The sequence below is a fragment of the Diospyros lotus genome, chromosome 6, assembly GCF_014633365.1.
Source record: "Diospyros lotus cultivar Yz01 chromosome 6, ASM1463336v1, whole genome shotgun sequence".
NCBI lineage: Eukaryota > Viridiplantae > Streptophyta > Magnoliopsida > Ericales > Ebenaceae > Diospyros > Diospyros lotus.
Genome location: NC_068343.1, coordinates 6,945,732 through 6,962,820, shown reverse-complemented (window position 1 = coordinate 6,962,820; position 17,089 = coordinate 6,945,732). Strand labels below are relative to the sequence as shown.

Sequence of the window (17,089 nt, the reverse complement as noted above, 5' to 3'; positions counted from 1 at the left end):
ACAGTTGAGATGGACAGCTCAAGTGCATTACATTACAATAATGGCCTTACCTAATTATTGTGATAATAAAATATGCAGATGACGACACCAATTAAGTAATTTGTGATTTAGATTCCTTGACCATAAAAAGGAATTTTGATACTTTAAAAATATTGTTAATTGTCATTTTACATGATAATGATTTTGGAACTACTACTCAATTTAAAAAGCAAGTGTCCTTATTTTAATGATAATTCACAAAAAATAAAATAAAAACTCTATTAAATAGATTTAATTTGGACGAAATTATTTTTAAGAACCATGTTATAGGTACTCTATGAGTTATATAATAGCATAATAAATGATAAAAATACCACTCGCGTCTCATCGCCTTGCCTCACTGTGCCTCAACGTCTCGTGTCGCCTCATCGTCTTGAATAAAGAGTATTTTAGTCATGCATTTCATTGCTTCACGTGGTCTCATCGCTTCACATTTATCACCTTAGATAAAGGATATTTTTGATATTTTAATTATATTACGTAGTTCATGATGTAACCCATAAAATACCAAAAGCATTTTTCAATTTTTAAACACACACAACAATTACAACACGCAAGTTTTGAGTTGCGAGGAGGCCTAGTTATCATCAATTACAATTAATTTAGGTTCGGAAATCACTAATAAATACTTAATTCAACCTCTTGACGATGAAACAGAACAGACGCGGATTAAATAACAAAATTAAGCATCAATGTCGTGGCGGATGTGGCGGAGGAGGACGGGGACGACGACCTCCGGCGAGCTCAACTGAGGCAGATGACCATCGGTCGACATGACCTCCACAATGGACACGCCGCCGAGGTTCTGATGGAGATACTCGGCGACGACCACCGGCACGGCCAAGTCCTTCATGCTCTGAATTAAGTGACACGGCACGGTGATATGGGACAGCATGTGCCGAAAGTCGCTCTGGAAGATGGCCTGGGCAACGCTCAAGGCTATGTCCGGCCGCATGTTGAATAGCGTCCGGCTGAATTCCTGGACGGCCACCGACTCCATGTCGCCGCCCACCGCCAACGGCGCGAAGCCGGAGCACCACGCTTTGTAGTTCGATCGCATTGCCTCGAATAGTTGGTCCAGATCTTCTTGCTCAAACCCTCCATAGTAATCCACATCGTTCAAATACCTTCAAAAGCCCTAATTAATGTCAATCTTCCCCCCCTTCAAAATAGAGTTATTTTTCTCTTATTGCGATGACTTTTTAAAATTATAACATAATTAGGCGCGAAAAGGAGTAATTATTGCATATCCAACTTAAATATAGAGATACATAATACACTAATCAAAAGCCTGGATTATAATATTAGTGGCATACCAATCAAAAGATTTATCATCCCATGCATAATAAAAGGGTCTTTTTTTTTTTTTTTTATGCAAAGTCTTAAAACAGCGCCATATCATGCAGTCGACTCAGTGAAGTTTTATGTATTGAAGTAACGTGAATAGAATTTCAGAAAGAAAAAATCAAATCGAGTACAGAAAAAATTAATTGAGGAAATTAAAGAAGAAGATTGAATGGATTATCATGACAGCTACGACTACGAGAATGAAAGTCAGAATTTAATTTCAGCAACTAACTAATTAAATTGAGAGTGAACTGTTTCATTACCTCGGAGACCAAGAGACGACAACGAGCTTGGTGAAGAGGTCAGGGCGAGCGACGGAGGCAATGGCCCCGATCATGGCGGAGACGGAGTGGCCGACGAATATACAGGACTGGATTTGAAGCTCCTCCAAGATCGCGAGGACGTCGTAGGCGTAGCCTTCGAGAGTGGAGTAGCGGTCGAAGTCGTAGTAATCGGGATTGGTGGTTCCGGCGCCCATGTTGTCGAAGAGGACGACGCGGTAGTCGTCGACGAGGTGCGGCACGAGGTGCTTCCACAGGGACTGGTCGGAGCCGAAGCCGTGGGCGAGGACGATGGTCTGCTCGCCGGAGCCAATCACCTTGACGTTGTGAGCTTCTTCGACGATGCCCATCCCGATTTGCTCGGCTTGGCAGGGACTAACGTTTCGGCTTCCCTCTTACTTCGATCCTTGGGGTCGTGCACTGGTGTGGTGTGGTGTGAATGCGTAGGATCCCTTTTCATTTTGTGATAGGCGCAGGCGAGGACGAAGACGAGAGGACGAAGACGAGGGATGATGAGCACCACAGATTCTCTGCCTACGTGTCGTCATCGTTGATACATGTTCATTGGACAAAATAAATTTATGCCAATTACCAAATGTATAATAAAATAACTTAATTTCTTTATATTCATTGGAGTCAACTTATCTAAATATAAATTCAAATTTGATAAGGTACTTTATTAAAAATGACACACTCATATTATGTGAGGAATTTTTTTTTTCCAAATATTGGCCATTAATAATAATAAAAATATAATGATAGAAGCACCGGAGGGGGCAAGGGGGTCATTATCATTCGTACCCTCTTGGTGCCCTCCCATTTTATTGGCATTGACTCTTAAATTGAGAGTGAAAGCCATGGCCCCACTCAAAATTTGTCTTCCCAAGACGTTATTTTATTTTTTTAAAAACTTTTTTTCTTATTAAAACTTTATAAAATAATAATTATTATTTGATGGGCGGACTGTTTGGTATATATCCGGACTAAATAATATGATGGATTCAGTTAAAATTATGATAAAACAATAGTTGAAATTAAATGATCTTATTCCAAATTTAAAGAATATATAATTTTAAGCGTAACATTGTTCTATATATTTGGTACAATATTGAAAGATATTAATTGCTAAAAAATTATTTTAAAGAAGAGAATGTTCTGAGCTTTTACACGTCAGAAAGGCAAAAATTTAATCCCTCAAATAAAATTAAAAATAATCCATAAAAAGAGCAAAGACAAAATAATTCCGAACAGAACTTAAAAGGAAGGATCTCACTTGACATAAATATCTCATCAAACCCCAATGCCTCCCCCTAATTCATATACCAAACTGCAATTTTCTTTTGGTCCCTTTTAACTGACCTAATTTGCGAACTGGATCCGCCCAAAAATCTGATCTGAGTCCTCCTGAACATATATGAAAGAGAGTAGCAGTAGCACATGTCACGGGGAATGTCAGAATGCCGTGGGAGCCTGGTGATTGATTCTCCTAAGCGGAGCGGGTCCGTGTCATTGACGGTCGTCGGCCATGGAAAAGCATGTTCCCAGCCCAGCCAGGTCAACCAAAGTCTAAACAGCAATATCATTCTGAATGTGCCGTAGAAGCACCGGAATCACAATATCAGGAGAGCTCAACTGCGGCAGGTGACCCTCCGTCTCCACGATCTCCACCACCGACTCGCCGCCGAGGTTTTGCTGCATGTACGCCGCGACCTCCACCGGCACCGCCATGTCCTTCATGCTTTGTATCAGGTGGCAGGGCACTGTGACGAGGCCGAGCAAGGGCCTCATGTCGCTTATTTGGAAGACGGTGCGGGCCACGCACAGCGCGATGTCCGGCCGCATGTTGAACAACATCCGGCCGAACTCCTGCACCGCAGCCGACCACCAGCGGCGCGAATCCCGAGCACCACGCCCTGTAGTTTGTTTGTATGGCTTCTAGAAGCTGGTCGATGTCTTCTTGTTCGAATCCACATTGTTCAAGAACCCGCTCAGGGATTAGAAAGGGAACATTAATTCATGTTATTATATAATATTATCTAGAAAGAAAACACTAATTTAAACTCTGAACCTTCCGATATTAGTCCATTGAAATCCGGATTAAAGCACTCTCCAAAATTCATCTTCTTATTATTTACTATTTTATGATTTAACATTTTACTGAAATTTAGTGTTTATTGATCTAAGAAATGCATTAAAGCAAATTAAATCTCTTTTTGATATTAAATTTCATTTGTTGTTTGAACTTTCCCTTTCTGTTAAACTGAAATATGAACAAAACATATATAAAATCCTAGATTCATTAAGATAATCTAAAGGGATAAAATAATGAACCAAAATAAATATAGTTTCATAAAATTTATTTTTAATTCTAACTTTTTATGTTTAAAATAAAAAAAAGTTATCAAATTCAAAATTGATTTCTACACTAAACCAAATTCCACCCAATGAATTTCATAACTTGAGGATATAATTGTAAGATAAGTTTTTTTTTTTTTTGTTAAATTTAATAGAATGTTACACTTAAATTATGTTATTCAAATATAATATAATTCATGTATAGATTTATTTATTGTATAATAAGAGCGGGTTTGATTGCCTATATTTTTCATAAAAAATGACGATTTTCCATTTAAATTCTCACTTTTGTAGTATTTGATTAGCCAAATTTTTCAAGGAAACTAAGTTCCAATTTTCGGTCACGTAATCCGAATTTCTCGCTTTTGTTGGAAATGGTTTTCCTAGGGTGTTGATTTTTCATTTTCAGGGAATTCACTCACCGCAATATAGCACCAGCACCCAAATTCATTGTTTGTCCACCTTGATTTCTCTAGGGTTTTCTTCTCCCGTTCTAGTCGGCTTCGTCCCCTTCCTCTTCGTCGCCATCTCCGACTTCGGAGTGGCGTCTTCATAGTGACGGAGAGAGAGAGAAAGACTCACAGTGATAGTGGTGTGACAATGCTGGCGGTGGTGAGGACCTCGTTGCCGACGGCAACAACGGAGATGAGCGTGTCAGGGTAGTAGGCGGCAACATTGCGGCTGACCCAGATGGCGACGGTGGGGTTGGAGAAGCCAATGGCAAGGATTTGGTTGCTGGGCACATTGATGACGACTCACCATCGGCGTCGTAGAGTCGGACATGGCCGATCTTTTGCACATTCAAAAACGTCAAGTAACAACGGTGGCAGGAAAGAGACAAAGAGGGTGAGAGAGTGGGTTTGGGGGTGAGAGTGTGGGTTTGGGTTTGGGGGTTGGTTTATTTTTATTTTACTTGTTATTTTCCATCACAAATTAATAAATTTGGAAAATAAAAAAAATTATGGCTTCATTTTTTTGAGAAAATGATTTAGAATCCTGTATAAAAAAATCAAAATAATAATGTATGTTATTTTTACCATTGAATTTTATGAAAAATAAATGCCAAGAAAATGACTAAATACTATAAAAAATATTACCAATCAAATATCAAAAGATGGAAAATAATATCATTTTCTAGGTAGAAAATTATACCAATCAAACAGTTTAAACTTCTAATTTTTAGGAATTTATTTTCTCTGCAATTCAATTATCTGGAATTCAATTTCTTTCCACCCAAATTTCACCCTTGCAATCACACGCATCTTAAATTCTAAAATTTTGAGATTCCTTCGTTCTAAACATACCCTAAAAATTTTGGGTCTGGGTCACAATAACTACTTTTTGGTCAAGTCTTATTTGATTCATGTTTGAAGTGAGTAGACGTAAATAAATTTCTGAGAAGACTAGTTTGACAAAACTCCGAGTCCCTTCCTTAAGATTATAAAAAATAAAAAAATAAACTTTATTGTGTATAAGGTGCCGAGTGGTGGCGAACCTGGGTGACTCAGTGAGTATGATGAGCTTGTGGAAGAGGTCGGGGCGTATGATGGAGGAAAGAGCACTAGCCATGGCAGACAAGGAGTGGCCGACGAATATGCAACTTGTGACTTAAAGCTCCACTAGTATGGCGAGGACGTCCAGAGTGTAGCCTTCGAGAGAGGCGTAGTGGTGGAAGTCAAAGTAGTTGGGGTTGGTGGTTCCGGCGCCCATGTGGTCGAATAGGATCACTCTGTAATCGTCCACCAGGTGCGGCACTAGATGCCCCCACATCGACTGGTCAGTCCCGATGCCATGAGCCAGCACTATGATTCTCTAGCTGAAGCCCAACACCTTCACAATATGTGCTTCTTTAATCGTCCCCATGATTCTCGATACGTTTCTTCTTTTGCTTTGGCTTGATTCTTCATGGCTTCGAGATGATAAAGGATTGAAGGTCTGGTGTCTGGTCGGTCTGAGAAGCTAGGTGGTGGAAGGGGAATGGGTGAGCAGAGTGGCCAGTTTTCGAGGGATCTTCAGTCACGTGGTCCAAACGTGAAGCCGTCCACCACGGCCAAGGGCAAACCATCCCGCTTAACGATGAATTAATCTATTCATTTCTTAATTATTTTTCACTAAATATCATCTATAATATTTAATTATTTGTCCACACCATACTTTGTCTCTTACATTTTTCAATTATTTCACTCATTATCTTTGATTATTTGTCCACACCCTACTTTGTCTCTCATATTTCTCAATTATTTCACCAATTATCTTTAATTATTTTGTCACATTTCTTAATTATTTTTTATTATATCTCATCCATAATATTTAATTATTTGTCCACACCCTATTTTGTTTCCCACATTTTTCAATTATTTCATCAACTATCTTTAATTATTTTGTCACACTTCTTAGTTATTTTTCACTAAATTTTCTTTTAAATAGATTATTCTTTCATTTAGTTCATTAATTTTAAACCCACTTTTTTACCCTACTAACTCTAAGCCCATTTACTTAACATTTTCTTTTTTTAGCCCACTAGCTCTAAACCCATTTATTTAACCTTTCATTTTTCAACTTAGCCCATTAACTCTAAGCCCATTTACTTAGCATTTCTTTTTTCAATTTAGCCCATTAGTTTTCTCAATTATAATTTTCAATGGATGTAAAAAAAATTAATTATTATTCTCAAAATACTAGAATATTAAAAAAATAATGACGACTGTGACAATAGATGAGGATAGAGAGCGAAAAAGAAAAAAGAGAGATGTTGGAGAAGATCGTAATCGGAGACAAGAGAGGGTCTGAAGCCTGAAGGATGTCAGGCCCCAATTCAACCACTACACCTGGCTCACCCAACCTCGGTCTACTATACTAGCAGCCATTGAAAGATCGGGCTTCATCAAACTTTCGAAAACGGTGGATCGGCCTATAGAGAAGAATTAGGATGAGTACTTTCGATGCCATAGAACTAATCCGAGAATTGAAAAATCAAATTGAGATGTTTATTCGGATAAGACACCTACGAAGATACACACAAGAAGAAGGAAAAAATGACAGGAAGTCACAAAGAAAGGAAAAGAGACTTGAAGGACAGAAGAAATATAATCAAAGACAACAACAGAGAGGGATCAACTATAGAAAAAATTCCCTTCAGGATAACGGACCGATACACCAGAATGTACTCGTCATTTAGGGGAGAGAAGGCAAAACCCCAAGTTGCATTGTCCCCCTTATATGAATTGCATGCTTGACAATTGTTAATAATATGAGCCCAAGGTAGGACCATAGACGTAGGTACATTTGGCTAAACCACGTCAAAAAAGAAATATTTGTACTATCTCGTGCAATGCATTATCTTTATAATGTCAATTATAATTTTTTGTCTTCATTTTTTGAGATGAAAGAAAGATCAATAAAAAAGTTTTTTCCAAAAAGCTAGTTGCCCAACACATGGCCCAACAATGAGGAAAAACCAAAGACTCGTTGTCCTATTAATAGCCTGGTAATGAGTAAGACAACAAGCCTGCTGCCCCGCGCATAGCCTGGTAACGAGAAAAAAAACAAAAGCCCATTGCCTTGCATATAACTCGGCAACGAGGTGAAAGCTAAAGGTCCGTTACCCTGCTCATAACTCGGCAACGAGGAAGATAACAAGCCCATTGTCTCCCACGTAGCCCAGGAATAAGGGAAAAATAAGACATGTCATGCACGTAGCCTGAAAATGGATATTCTTTCACTACAAAAAAATCAAATTTTAGTGATGATTATTTTTTTGTAATTTTGCGACGATTTTTGAAACTGTCGCAGATATAGTTTTTGCGAAGCATTTTACGGCAATTTTTAACAACAGCTGGAGTACCTGTCGCAAAGTTATATTTTTTGCGACGGTTTAAGACAATCGCAAAATCTATTATTTCACAATAGTTGGTAACATTTAGTGGCGGTTTCAAAACCATTGCTCAATGTTAATCTAAATTAATAGTGAATTTAGTTGTGGTTTCTTAAACAATTGTTGTTTCCGGCACGTGCGCAAGGCTGTCAATCATGCCCGCTGCATGGTTTCTGGCCCCGCTTGGTTGCAGCAATGTCTTCCTCTTTTTCAATCCTAAGACGTCTCATATGCGCATGTGCTTGAGCACGTGAAGGCAGTCAATCTGCAAAGTCTTTTTGTCATACCTGCACATTAATTATATCATAATCCAACCACTATTTTTCAGAATTACATTTGGACCCATAAACTTAAGTTTCCAAAATTACATTTTGACTCCCAAGTTTTCGAAATTATACTTGGGCCCTTAAACTCAAGTTTCCAGAATTACATTTTAACCCCCCAAAGTTTAGGAACTTACACTTGGACCCACAAACTCAAGTTTTTGTAATTATACTTAGTCCCCCAAGTTTTTGAAATTACACTTAGGCCCCAAATTAAATAAAATAAAAAGAATAATGGAATAAATTAAAAACTAGTCAATTGAATTAAATTAAATAAATTAATTGATGAAAAAATAAAAAGAAGAGTTAACAATTTTTTTTTATTTTTTCTTATTAATTATGAAAATTTTATATATTTTTAATATGACTATTAGATTATTTTTTGCTGCAATTCTTCAAAATTGTCGCAAAATTTAAATTTTGCGACAGTTTTTAACCGCCTCAAATGTTATTTTAATTTAATTTTTTAATTATTTTCTAAATGTTGTGGCGTTTTTCAAAAATCATCGCAAAATTTTTTTTAGCGATTAAATTAGTAAATTTTGCGACGATTTGGAACAACCGCAAATGTTAATTTAATTTAATGTTTTTAATAATTAAATTAATAAATTTTGTGGTGATTAAGAACTGCGCAAATATTAATTTAATTTAATGTTTTTAATGATTAAATTAATAAATTTTGCGATAGTTAAGAAGAATCGTCGCAATTGTTAATTTTATTTTAATTTTTAATTATTAAATTATTTTATTAAATTTAATGAACAATTTCTCAAAAAATGCCGCAAATTTTAATTTTAAATTTTTTAAATTTTGGGTTAGATTTTTAAAACCACTACAAAAATGTTGAAGAAATTGCTGCAAAATATCATATGTTACGACAATTTTTAAAATTGCTGCAAAAAAAAATATTTGTCACAAAATAACTTCTTTTTTTTTTTGTAGTGTTTCTAATCGTGGACGTAAGCATTATGCTGAACTACAAAAATAAAATATTAATGTCATTTAATTGCGGACATAGGTGTCACGCCAAACCGCGAGAACAAAATATGGTTGTTCTTTTTAAAATTGCAAACGTAGATATTATGTCAAACTGCGATAAGAAAATATATTGCAAACGTAGACATTGCGCCCACAATTCCAACAAGCATGTACATGCGAACCTAGAGAGTCGCGACATTATATCAAAAAATGCTCATTACCCTGCTTATAGCCCGATAATTAGAAGACAAACACATCCCATTGCCTCGCAAGTAGCTTGACAATGAAAAGGCATGAGACCATTGTTTCGTGATTAGTTATACATCGAGAAACATAATATTAGTGGTCTCGTAAACGATTTATGCTGCTTTGCCTGGCGTTTGAAATAGTTGTTGTCCTACAAGAAAATATGTCATATTCATCATTTTGCAAGTAATTCGACAAATCAGGAAATAGAACGCCAATCATCATGAACACCTCTGATTTTGGAGAAAATTCCCCAATATGCCAATTTATCTCTTGTCAAAATGTAGATACATATATGAGCCAATAACGACATGGTCACTCTTGAGTTGATTTGAAGGTCTTACAGAGCCCTCGCGACCTCAGGAGCTAGGAGTGTATGAAGTAATAGCGCCTATACTCTTAGAAAATAAAGAACTGAATGCATGGACCTCTGCTGCAAAAGAAAAAGCTTTAGGACGTCATGTGTCATTTGAAGACTCTGTCACATCATCTGGAAGCCATTGGCCCTTATGAAAAGTCGAAATATGAAAATACTAGAGCTACAAATAATACAGAGACTTGAATGGAGAAAAAAAAGTTGACTGCATGGAAAAGAACTTCAAGAGAAATGAGGAAAATGAAGGCATGTACGAGATTTGTAGGGCTAGATACTCTTCCACCTGAGACTCCCGAACAAAAGAGTAGGGAGCAATTGACGTGTCCTGCAAAACAAGTGGATTAGCAAAAATAAATGAAAGAATCAAAGAAATGAGATAGTGCCACATGGCTAGGCGGGGATCCCCCTCGTGCATGGTTGTGACTCACCACGTAGGCTCTGCAACAACCCCACACGCGCCCGAACTCGCATTGTCGCAGCACTACCTAGCCTCGTGAACATGCATGCTTGAGCGGCCTACACCCTTGAGTGACATCACCCTTGGTGCCCCGAACCTGCTTAACCCCAAAAGCTGCTGGTCCCTCGCCCGTGCTGCCCCTCACGTGCTTGCACCCGAACACTAGAGTAACCCTCACTCGAGGGTGCGTCGCACGCACCCTCGAGTGACCTTTACCTAGTGACCCCTACTCGGGGGTGCCATGGGCACGCCTATGATCCCCGCGCCATCACTCCCGTAAGACCTAGTCAAAATCACCTCCGAATTACTCAGTGAAGAAATCGAGTCACACGACACCTGGTTGCTTTTTCCTCGCTATAAATAGGGGAGTCCTCCCTCCCATTCGGTATACAATCTCTAACACTCGCACTTCCTTCTTGTATTCAAATATTCCATACTTTCGAGATGCTAACTTAGGTATTGGAGGGTCTGTGCGGGGATCCATACCTGAGCCCCTAACTGATTCTTTTTTCAAACAGGTTGCTTATTGCTTGAAGGGGTTATCCATCGCTGTAACTCTCCCTCGAGTGAGTCACCCATCTCTGTCACCCTCTCTCGGGTGAGTCATCTATCATCCAGACTAGGGGCGGAGCCAAGTGAGGCCCAGTGGGGGCAGTTGCCCCCACTAGGCCAGACAAAAAAAAAAAAAAAATATTTTAATAAAGGCCCAAGAGAGCTAGCAGCCCAAGCCTATTTCACTTGTGACCCTATTAGGGCTCCACTCTAGCCTTCCACAGTCCCACCACTTCCACTCTCACAGCTTCATTTCTGTTCTTCTCATTACAGTCTCTCTCTCTCTCTCTCTTTTCCAAGTGCGTAAAACACAGATTTGTTGAAATCTAGCCATTCGATCTTAGATTCGACTACATTTTCATAGTGAAAGTAACCCCGATCTACAAGAAGGTAAGATTTTTAATTTCATCAGTTTTATTTTCAGTATAGATTCGTGAAAATGCGGACTATTTTTTCGTTTTGATCAAAAATTAAAAACCAGATCTACGGCAATCCAACCGTTAGATCTAGCATATTTTTGGATATATTAACCCCCTTGGCTTTGCGTTTCAAACGGTAACATTTGATCATGGAAATCGCCGGCCGGTGGTGGTCGTCGGCTGCTGCCAGTGGCGGCGGATGTGGCTGGTATTAGATATATAGATAATAGATTTCCACAGTTCCACTGCTAGAAACATCAGTGATGGTAGATTAATAACTAATCTTTCAATAATCCTATAATTTCATTTTTTTAATTTTATGTTCTTTTCATTAATTGTTATTTTTTTACTCTTTGGAGCTTAAACAAAAAGAGATCATATTATCATATTACTTATGAAATGTGCTAACAGTGGCAATTTTGGGTTGAGGAAGAACCAGCGGTGGGGGCTGGAGATTGATTATAAAAAATGTGAGAATGAAAGCTATGAATAGGATGCATTCCAGTTGATAACAACCTCACTTCTAGTCTTCTACTCTAAGGTATATGCATTTTACACATTTCTTTACAAGAATAAAATGTTGTTGATATAATCCATTATCCCCTATTCTTATACATTGTTGTTTCTCTATTATTTTTATAAGATGAAAAAATAATGATAATTTGGACGATTTAGAAAAGCTTGACGTAAGTTCTGTGGACATATTATTAATCATTGGTTATTTATGAAATTATTGTTTATTTTTTAGGAAGATATGAAAAGATATTTTAAAAGAAAGTCTCTCTTTTCAATTGAAGAAAATAGTGGGGTAAAGAAAATAAGTGTTGGGGTAGATGATAATCATGATATTCAAGATAATGATTATACACATAAAGCAAGTATTGAAGAAAATTCTGAAGCAAAGAAAGCAAGTATGGAGGAGGAAAATTATATTGAAGAAAATGAACAAGTTAACAAATGAAGTATTGAGCAAATTGATATTGCACAACTTCCTACAGATCCTAGGCTAAGAACTCCAATAATGGATTACAATGTTAATCTTAGAAATCAAATTAGAAGAGTCTACTCGCAAAGAGGTCCGTGTCAGCCTCGAAATCATGTATTTTCACGAAAAAAATTAAGACGATTCATTACGACTTGGTTTAATGAATTTAGTGATTGGTTGGAATATAGTATAAGTAAAGATGCCGCATTTTGCTTATATTGTTATCTTTTTAAAACAAATAATGGGGAACAATGAGGTGGTGATTTTTTTGTGAAAGAAGGGTTCAGTAATTTTAAAAAGAAAGATACACTTCAAGTTCATGTTGGAGATGCCAATAGTGCACACAATCAAGCTCGAAGTAATTGTGAAGCTCCTTAATGAATCAAGAATAAAATATTGAGACAGTTTTCTTCAGGCAGTCAGAACAAACACGATGTGATTATCGAATTCGTTTGAATGATCAATTGATTGTGTTCGACTTCTTCTACAACAAGGACTTGCCTTTCGTGGTCATGACGAGTCTGAAGATTCAAATAATTAAGGTAACTTTCTTGAACTATTGCAATTTCTAGCCAATTATAATAAGGAGATTAAGGCTGTTACTTTGAAAAATGCTCTTAAAAATCTCAAGTTAACATCACATGATGTTCAGAAGGATATTGTACAAGCTGCTGCTATTGAAATGATTGGTCTTATTGATTAGTGGTTAATTTTGTAAAAATTTTGTTATAATTATACCCTTCTTTCGATCTTAAATATGGTTTAAATTAGATATTAATATATATTTTATGGTTATATGCAAGTTTAAATTGAAAGATAAATTAAATGAAGTTCTAAAGTAAATAATAATAATATATAAAATTATATATAATACATATACATCATTATATGCATGCATGTACTATATATATAATATAATCTAATATATATGTGTGCTATGTGTAATACATATATATAATATATAATTTATTAATAATATTAAATTATTTTTTTTATTTTTAGCCATGAAGCATTCAAGCCCATGAAGAATTCAAGTCCATGAAGAATTCAAATCCATGAAGAAATCAAATCCATGAAGAATTCAAATCCATGAAGAAATCAAACCCATGAAGAAATCAAGCCCATGAAAAATTAAAGTCCATGAAGAATTCAAATCCATGAAGAAATCAAACCCATGAAGAATTCAAGCCCATGAAGAATTAAGGCCCAATTTGAGCAACCCATGGAAAATATTATTTGGAGAAGGCCCAAGGATTATTTTTAATCCTAATGAAGATTAAAAATCAATTTATAGAAATCTATTTTTATTTTTTATGTGAGAGCTTTATTAGGTGTGTTTTTTAGCTAAAATCCATTTAACTATTAGGTGGATATTATAGCTAAAATCCATTTAACTTTATGAGTGCTTTATTAGGTATGTATTTTAGCTAAAATCCATTTAATATTAGGTGTGTATTATAGCTAAAATCCATTTAACTTTAAGTGTGTGAGTGCCCATTAGATATAATTATGTCTAGTTGAATAATTGAAATTGTGTGGTTTGTATTGCATCTTGTGGCCTATAAATAGATCACTTGATTGCATTTGTAAGTGTGATTATTATTCTTGAATAAAAGTTTAGTTATTTCCTTAGAATTCTCTCTTTGAGAATTGCTTTTGTTCTCTCTCATTTTCTTTAATATTTTCTCTTGTGATCTTACTTCATTCATTTCTTCTTTTAAATTCTTATGTCATTTATTATTACTTTATTATTCACCGCCTAAATGGACGGTTAGTTTATGCCTTTAAATTCTTGCAATTTTCATTCTTATCATTTAATTGTTCACCGCCTAAATGGACGGTTAGTTTATGCCTTTAAATTCTTGCAATTTTAATTCTTGTATTTTAATTATCTACCGCCTAAATGGCCGGTTAGTTTCTTCTATTTTAATTCCTGTCATTTAAATTCTGTTATTTAAATTAAGTCATTTAAATTCCTGTCAATTAATTTAATGGAGATGAGTAGCTAAATCTAATCTTGGGTTAAGGCAAGGACAGTGTCCAACGCCAATGATTCCCAAAGAAAGCTGCGTTTTAAATAAGTAACCTTAATTTAAATTTCAGTATGAGTGTGTATTAATTATTAAAAAAATCACTAGGTTTGGATTGGAGTGTAAGCCTAACTTAGAGCTTTCATGCCATGTATGAGAGTTACTAGAACTGGAAACGCTATCATACCCAAACCCGGATGATTAATTTAGTTGTTTTGTATATTAATTGTAATTGGATTTATGGTAGTTGCTTAAATTAGAATCCCGCATATCATGTATGGGGATTGCTTAACCTAGAACTATCATCATCTCTAATTGCATTTAATAACAAACCCTCATATCTGAAATTAAATTAATGTTGCTAATCTTTTATGCTAAACTTTGGGAATCAACGGGTTGGTACTGAAATTGTCTTAACTCAAGCACTATTCAAATTCATATTTTTACGTTTAATGTTTATTTCAATTTTTGCCTTACTTTATTTTCTAGTATCTGTTGTCTAAAAACAAAACCATAAAAAATCTTGTTGTCAATTTGTCCAAATGCGTGTGCGTGTGTGTGACATTCTTTTTCTTTTGCCATAAATAAATCTCTCAGTGGACGACCTGGATTCATCCAGAAAATATAAATTTAAATTTGGACTACAACTGCACTCGTACACTGGCGAGTATAAACCTCTCACTAAAATAAAAAAAAATATAAAAGTTTTATTATGATTTGTTTTTATTGTGTTTTAATTGCAGGGTGAGAGTGCAGTCACTTATCATAAAAGATGTTGGTGATGCATTCTTTTCAATTCTAATTGATGAATCTCGGGATATCTCAATAAAGGAACACATGTCTATTGTTTTGCGTTATGTGAATAAAATGGGACATGTAGTTGAACGGTTTATTGGGATTGAATATGTTTCCAGTACTACTGCCCTATCACTTAAAGCTACTATAGATAAATTATTTTCTAAATATGGGTTAAGTATATCTAGATTTCGGGGCAAGGTTATGATGGAGCTAGCAACATGCAAGGTCAGTTTAATGGTCTCAAAGCACTTATTTTGAAAGAGAACCCGTGTGTTTTCTATGTTCATTGTTTTGCTCACCAACTTCAATTGGCACTTGTAGTTGTAGCAAAGAAACATGTGCAAGTTACTTCGCTATTTAATTTGGTTTCTAGAGTGGTGAATATTGTTGGTGTTGGAAATATATGCCCTAAAGACACGTTTTGTTTAATTTATGGTAATGATGCTTCTTTTAGTCAGTTTATGGCACATATATTATTTGCATTTAATTGTTGGAAAAGTGTCCATGCTATTAAGTAAGTGATTCATGTGATGGGTCGTTCTTCACAATTAGGCATGAATCATGGGTACTTAATAAGCAAGAAAATATTACTCTTGATCTTTTGATAGAACTGGGCATTCTATCATGATAAGATCATTGTGCAATAGATCCTAATGGAGGATGGCTTGCCTTAGCCAGTAAACAGTCCGTTTACTCTAATTGTACAAGCGCATTCGGAATGCGTAGAGTGGACCTGTGATAGAAGCTAATGACAAAGTACTAATTATCATGGAGCTAGTCTATCACTGCTACTACGTGGACGAGTACTCTAATACTTGAGTATTAGTTGGTGGTCTAGTGAACCTAGAGCTATATTCTTAGATTCACTGTAGGTGAGGTCTATCAAAGATCAATAACCTTTTGAGTTGGGAGTATGGTTTCTAATTAGCTAAGACAGACTAATACAAGATAGTTTCTGTGATTCACCCCCTTGTGATTGCCCAAGAATAATCAAATAATCCAGGGCCCTGGGAACGTGACTTAAGAGTGTGTGCTTCTGGGTAGCTCCCAGTGATAAGCAAGTACATTCGAGTAGTCACGGATTATTGGACTAGTGATCTAAGGATGGTAGAAATCATTTAGAGAGGTGTTAGTACATTATTCCTTTCTAAATGATGGGTGTTACGCAGAGGGGTATTTTCATCATTACACTAGTAGGTCAAAGACATTGCATATGCAAAATTATTCGTGGGGTCAGTGTTACCATATGGTGATAGTTGGAACACTTAGAATGACAAAATATAGCTACTAGGTAGCAGGGATATTTTGGTCATTTTAGTAGTCGTGAATAATTTGTCTTTTGGTCCCCGGGGTAGCTCGATATAACTCATGTATTATTTAATACATTTGGCTTGTTGGGTGAATTACATTGAGAGAGAATTATTTTATTCAGAATGGTCCATAATTAATTGGACTAGAATAAAATAATAGTTCATTAGTTTTTAATTAATTAATTGGGCTAACCCAATTAGAAAATTAATTAAATGGACTTGGCCCATTAGGGTTTGGCCCACTAGGGTTTTAACCCTAGGGTTCTCCCTATATATTCTCTTTTTGGTTGTTTTTCATCCAAGTCGATTTTTACTCTTTTTCACCGAAAGAGAGACCACGAGTTCGAGTCATACTTCGGAAGATCGAAAGAGAGCCTTCAAGTTCTGATGCGAAGGAGCCGAAGGATTGCAAGACAGCCGTCGTCTCCACCACGAGAAGAAGCTCCCGCCCATCCTCCGCCAGTCGCTTCATTCCGTCCGGTAATCCGAAGGAAAAGTAAGGTTTCTAGATTCTAATCAATACGAGGAAAGTTTTTATTTAAAAATGCTTCTGTTGCATGCTATGTATCCTCGTTATGATCCTTCAGTTGGAACGTCATCGAAGCGTTGTGATCTTTTGCGAGAGAAATAAGAAGCCATAATTTTTGAAGCACTCCATAATTGTGAGATTTCAAGTGGCCGGGGTCTTAATCAACAAAGTACTATTACTCATTTTGGTG

The 17,089-nt window shown here is 36.2% G+C and overlaps 1 protein-coding gene and 1 pseudogene across 1 annotated transcript; both read right to left on the bottom strand.

The window, feature by feature from the left end:
* Positions 1-532: 532 nt before the first annotated feature.
* LOC127803170 (probable esterase KAI2) lies at positions 533-2,142 on the bottom strand. The gene is made up of 2 exons (XM_052339226.1): positions 1,650-2,142; positions 533-1,166 (listed from the first exon to the last, which is right to left on the bottom strand). The coding sequence occupies exons 1-2, from the start codon at positions 2,015-2,017 to the stop codon at positions 722-724; spliced, it is 813 nt and encodes a 270-aa protein (XP_052195186.1). The 5' UTR covers positions 2,018-2,142; the 3' UTR covers positions 533-721.
* A 758-nt stretch (positions 2,143-2,900) lies between these two features.
* On the bottom strand, positions 2,901-5,885 carry LOC127804750 (probable esterase D14L; annotated as a pseudogene).
* Positions 5,886-17,089: the final 11,204 nt, after the last annotated feature.

What these genes read in the sequence shown, in the direction of transcription:
- LOC127803170 (XM_052339226.1), bottom strand. Translation starts at nt 2,017, where the DNA reads ATGGGCATCGTCGAAGAAGCTCACAACGTCAAGGTGATTGGCTCCGGC. An exon ending in GTCGTCTCTTGGTCTCCGAG is followed by an intron (nt 1,167 to 1,649) that starts GTAATGAAACAG and finishes GGGCTTTTGAAG; the next exon opens with GTATTTGAACGATGTGGATT.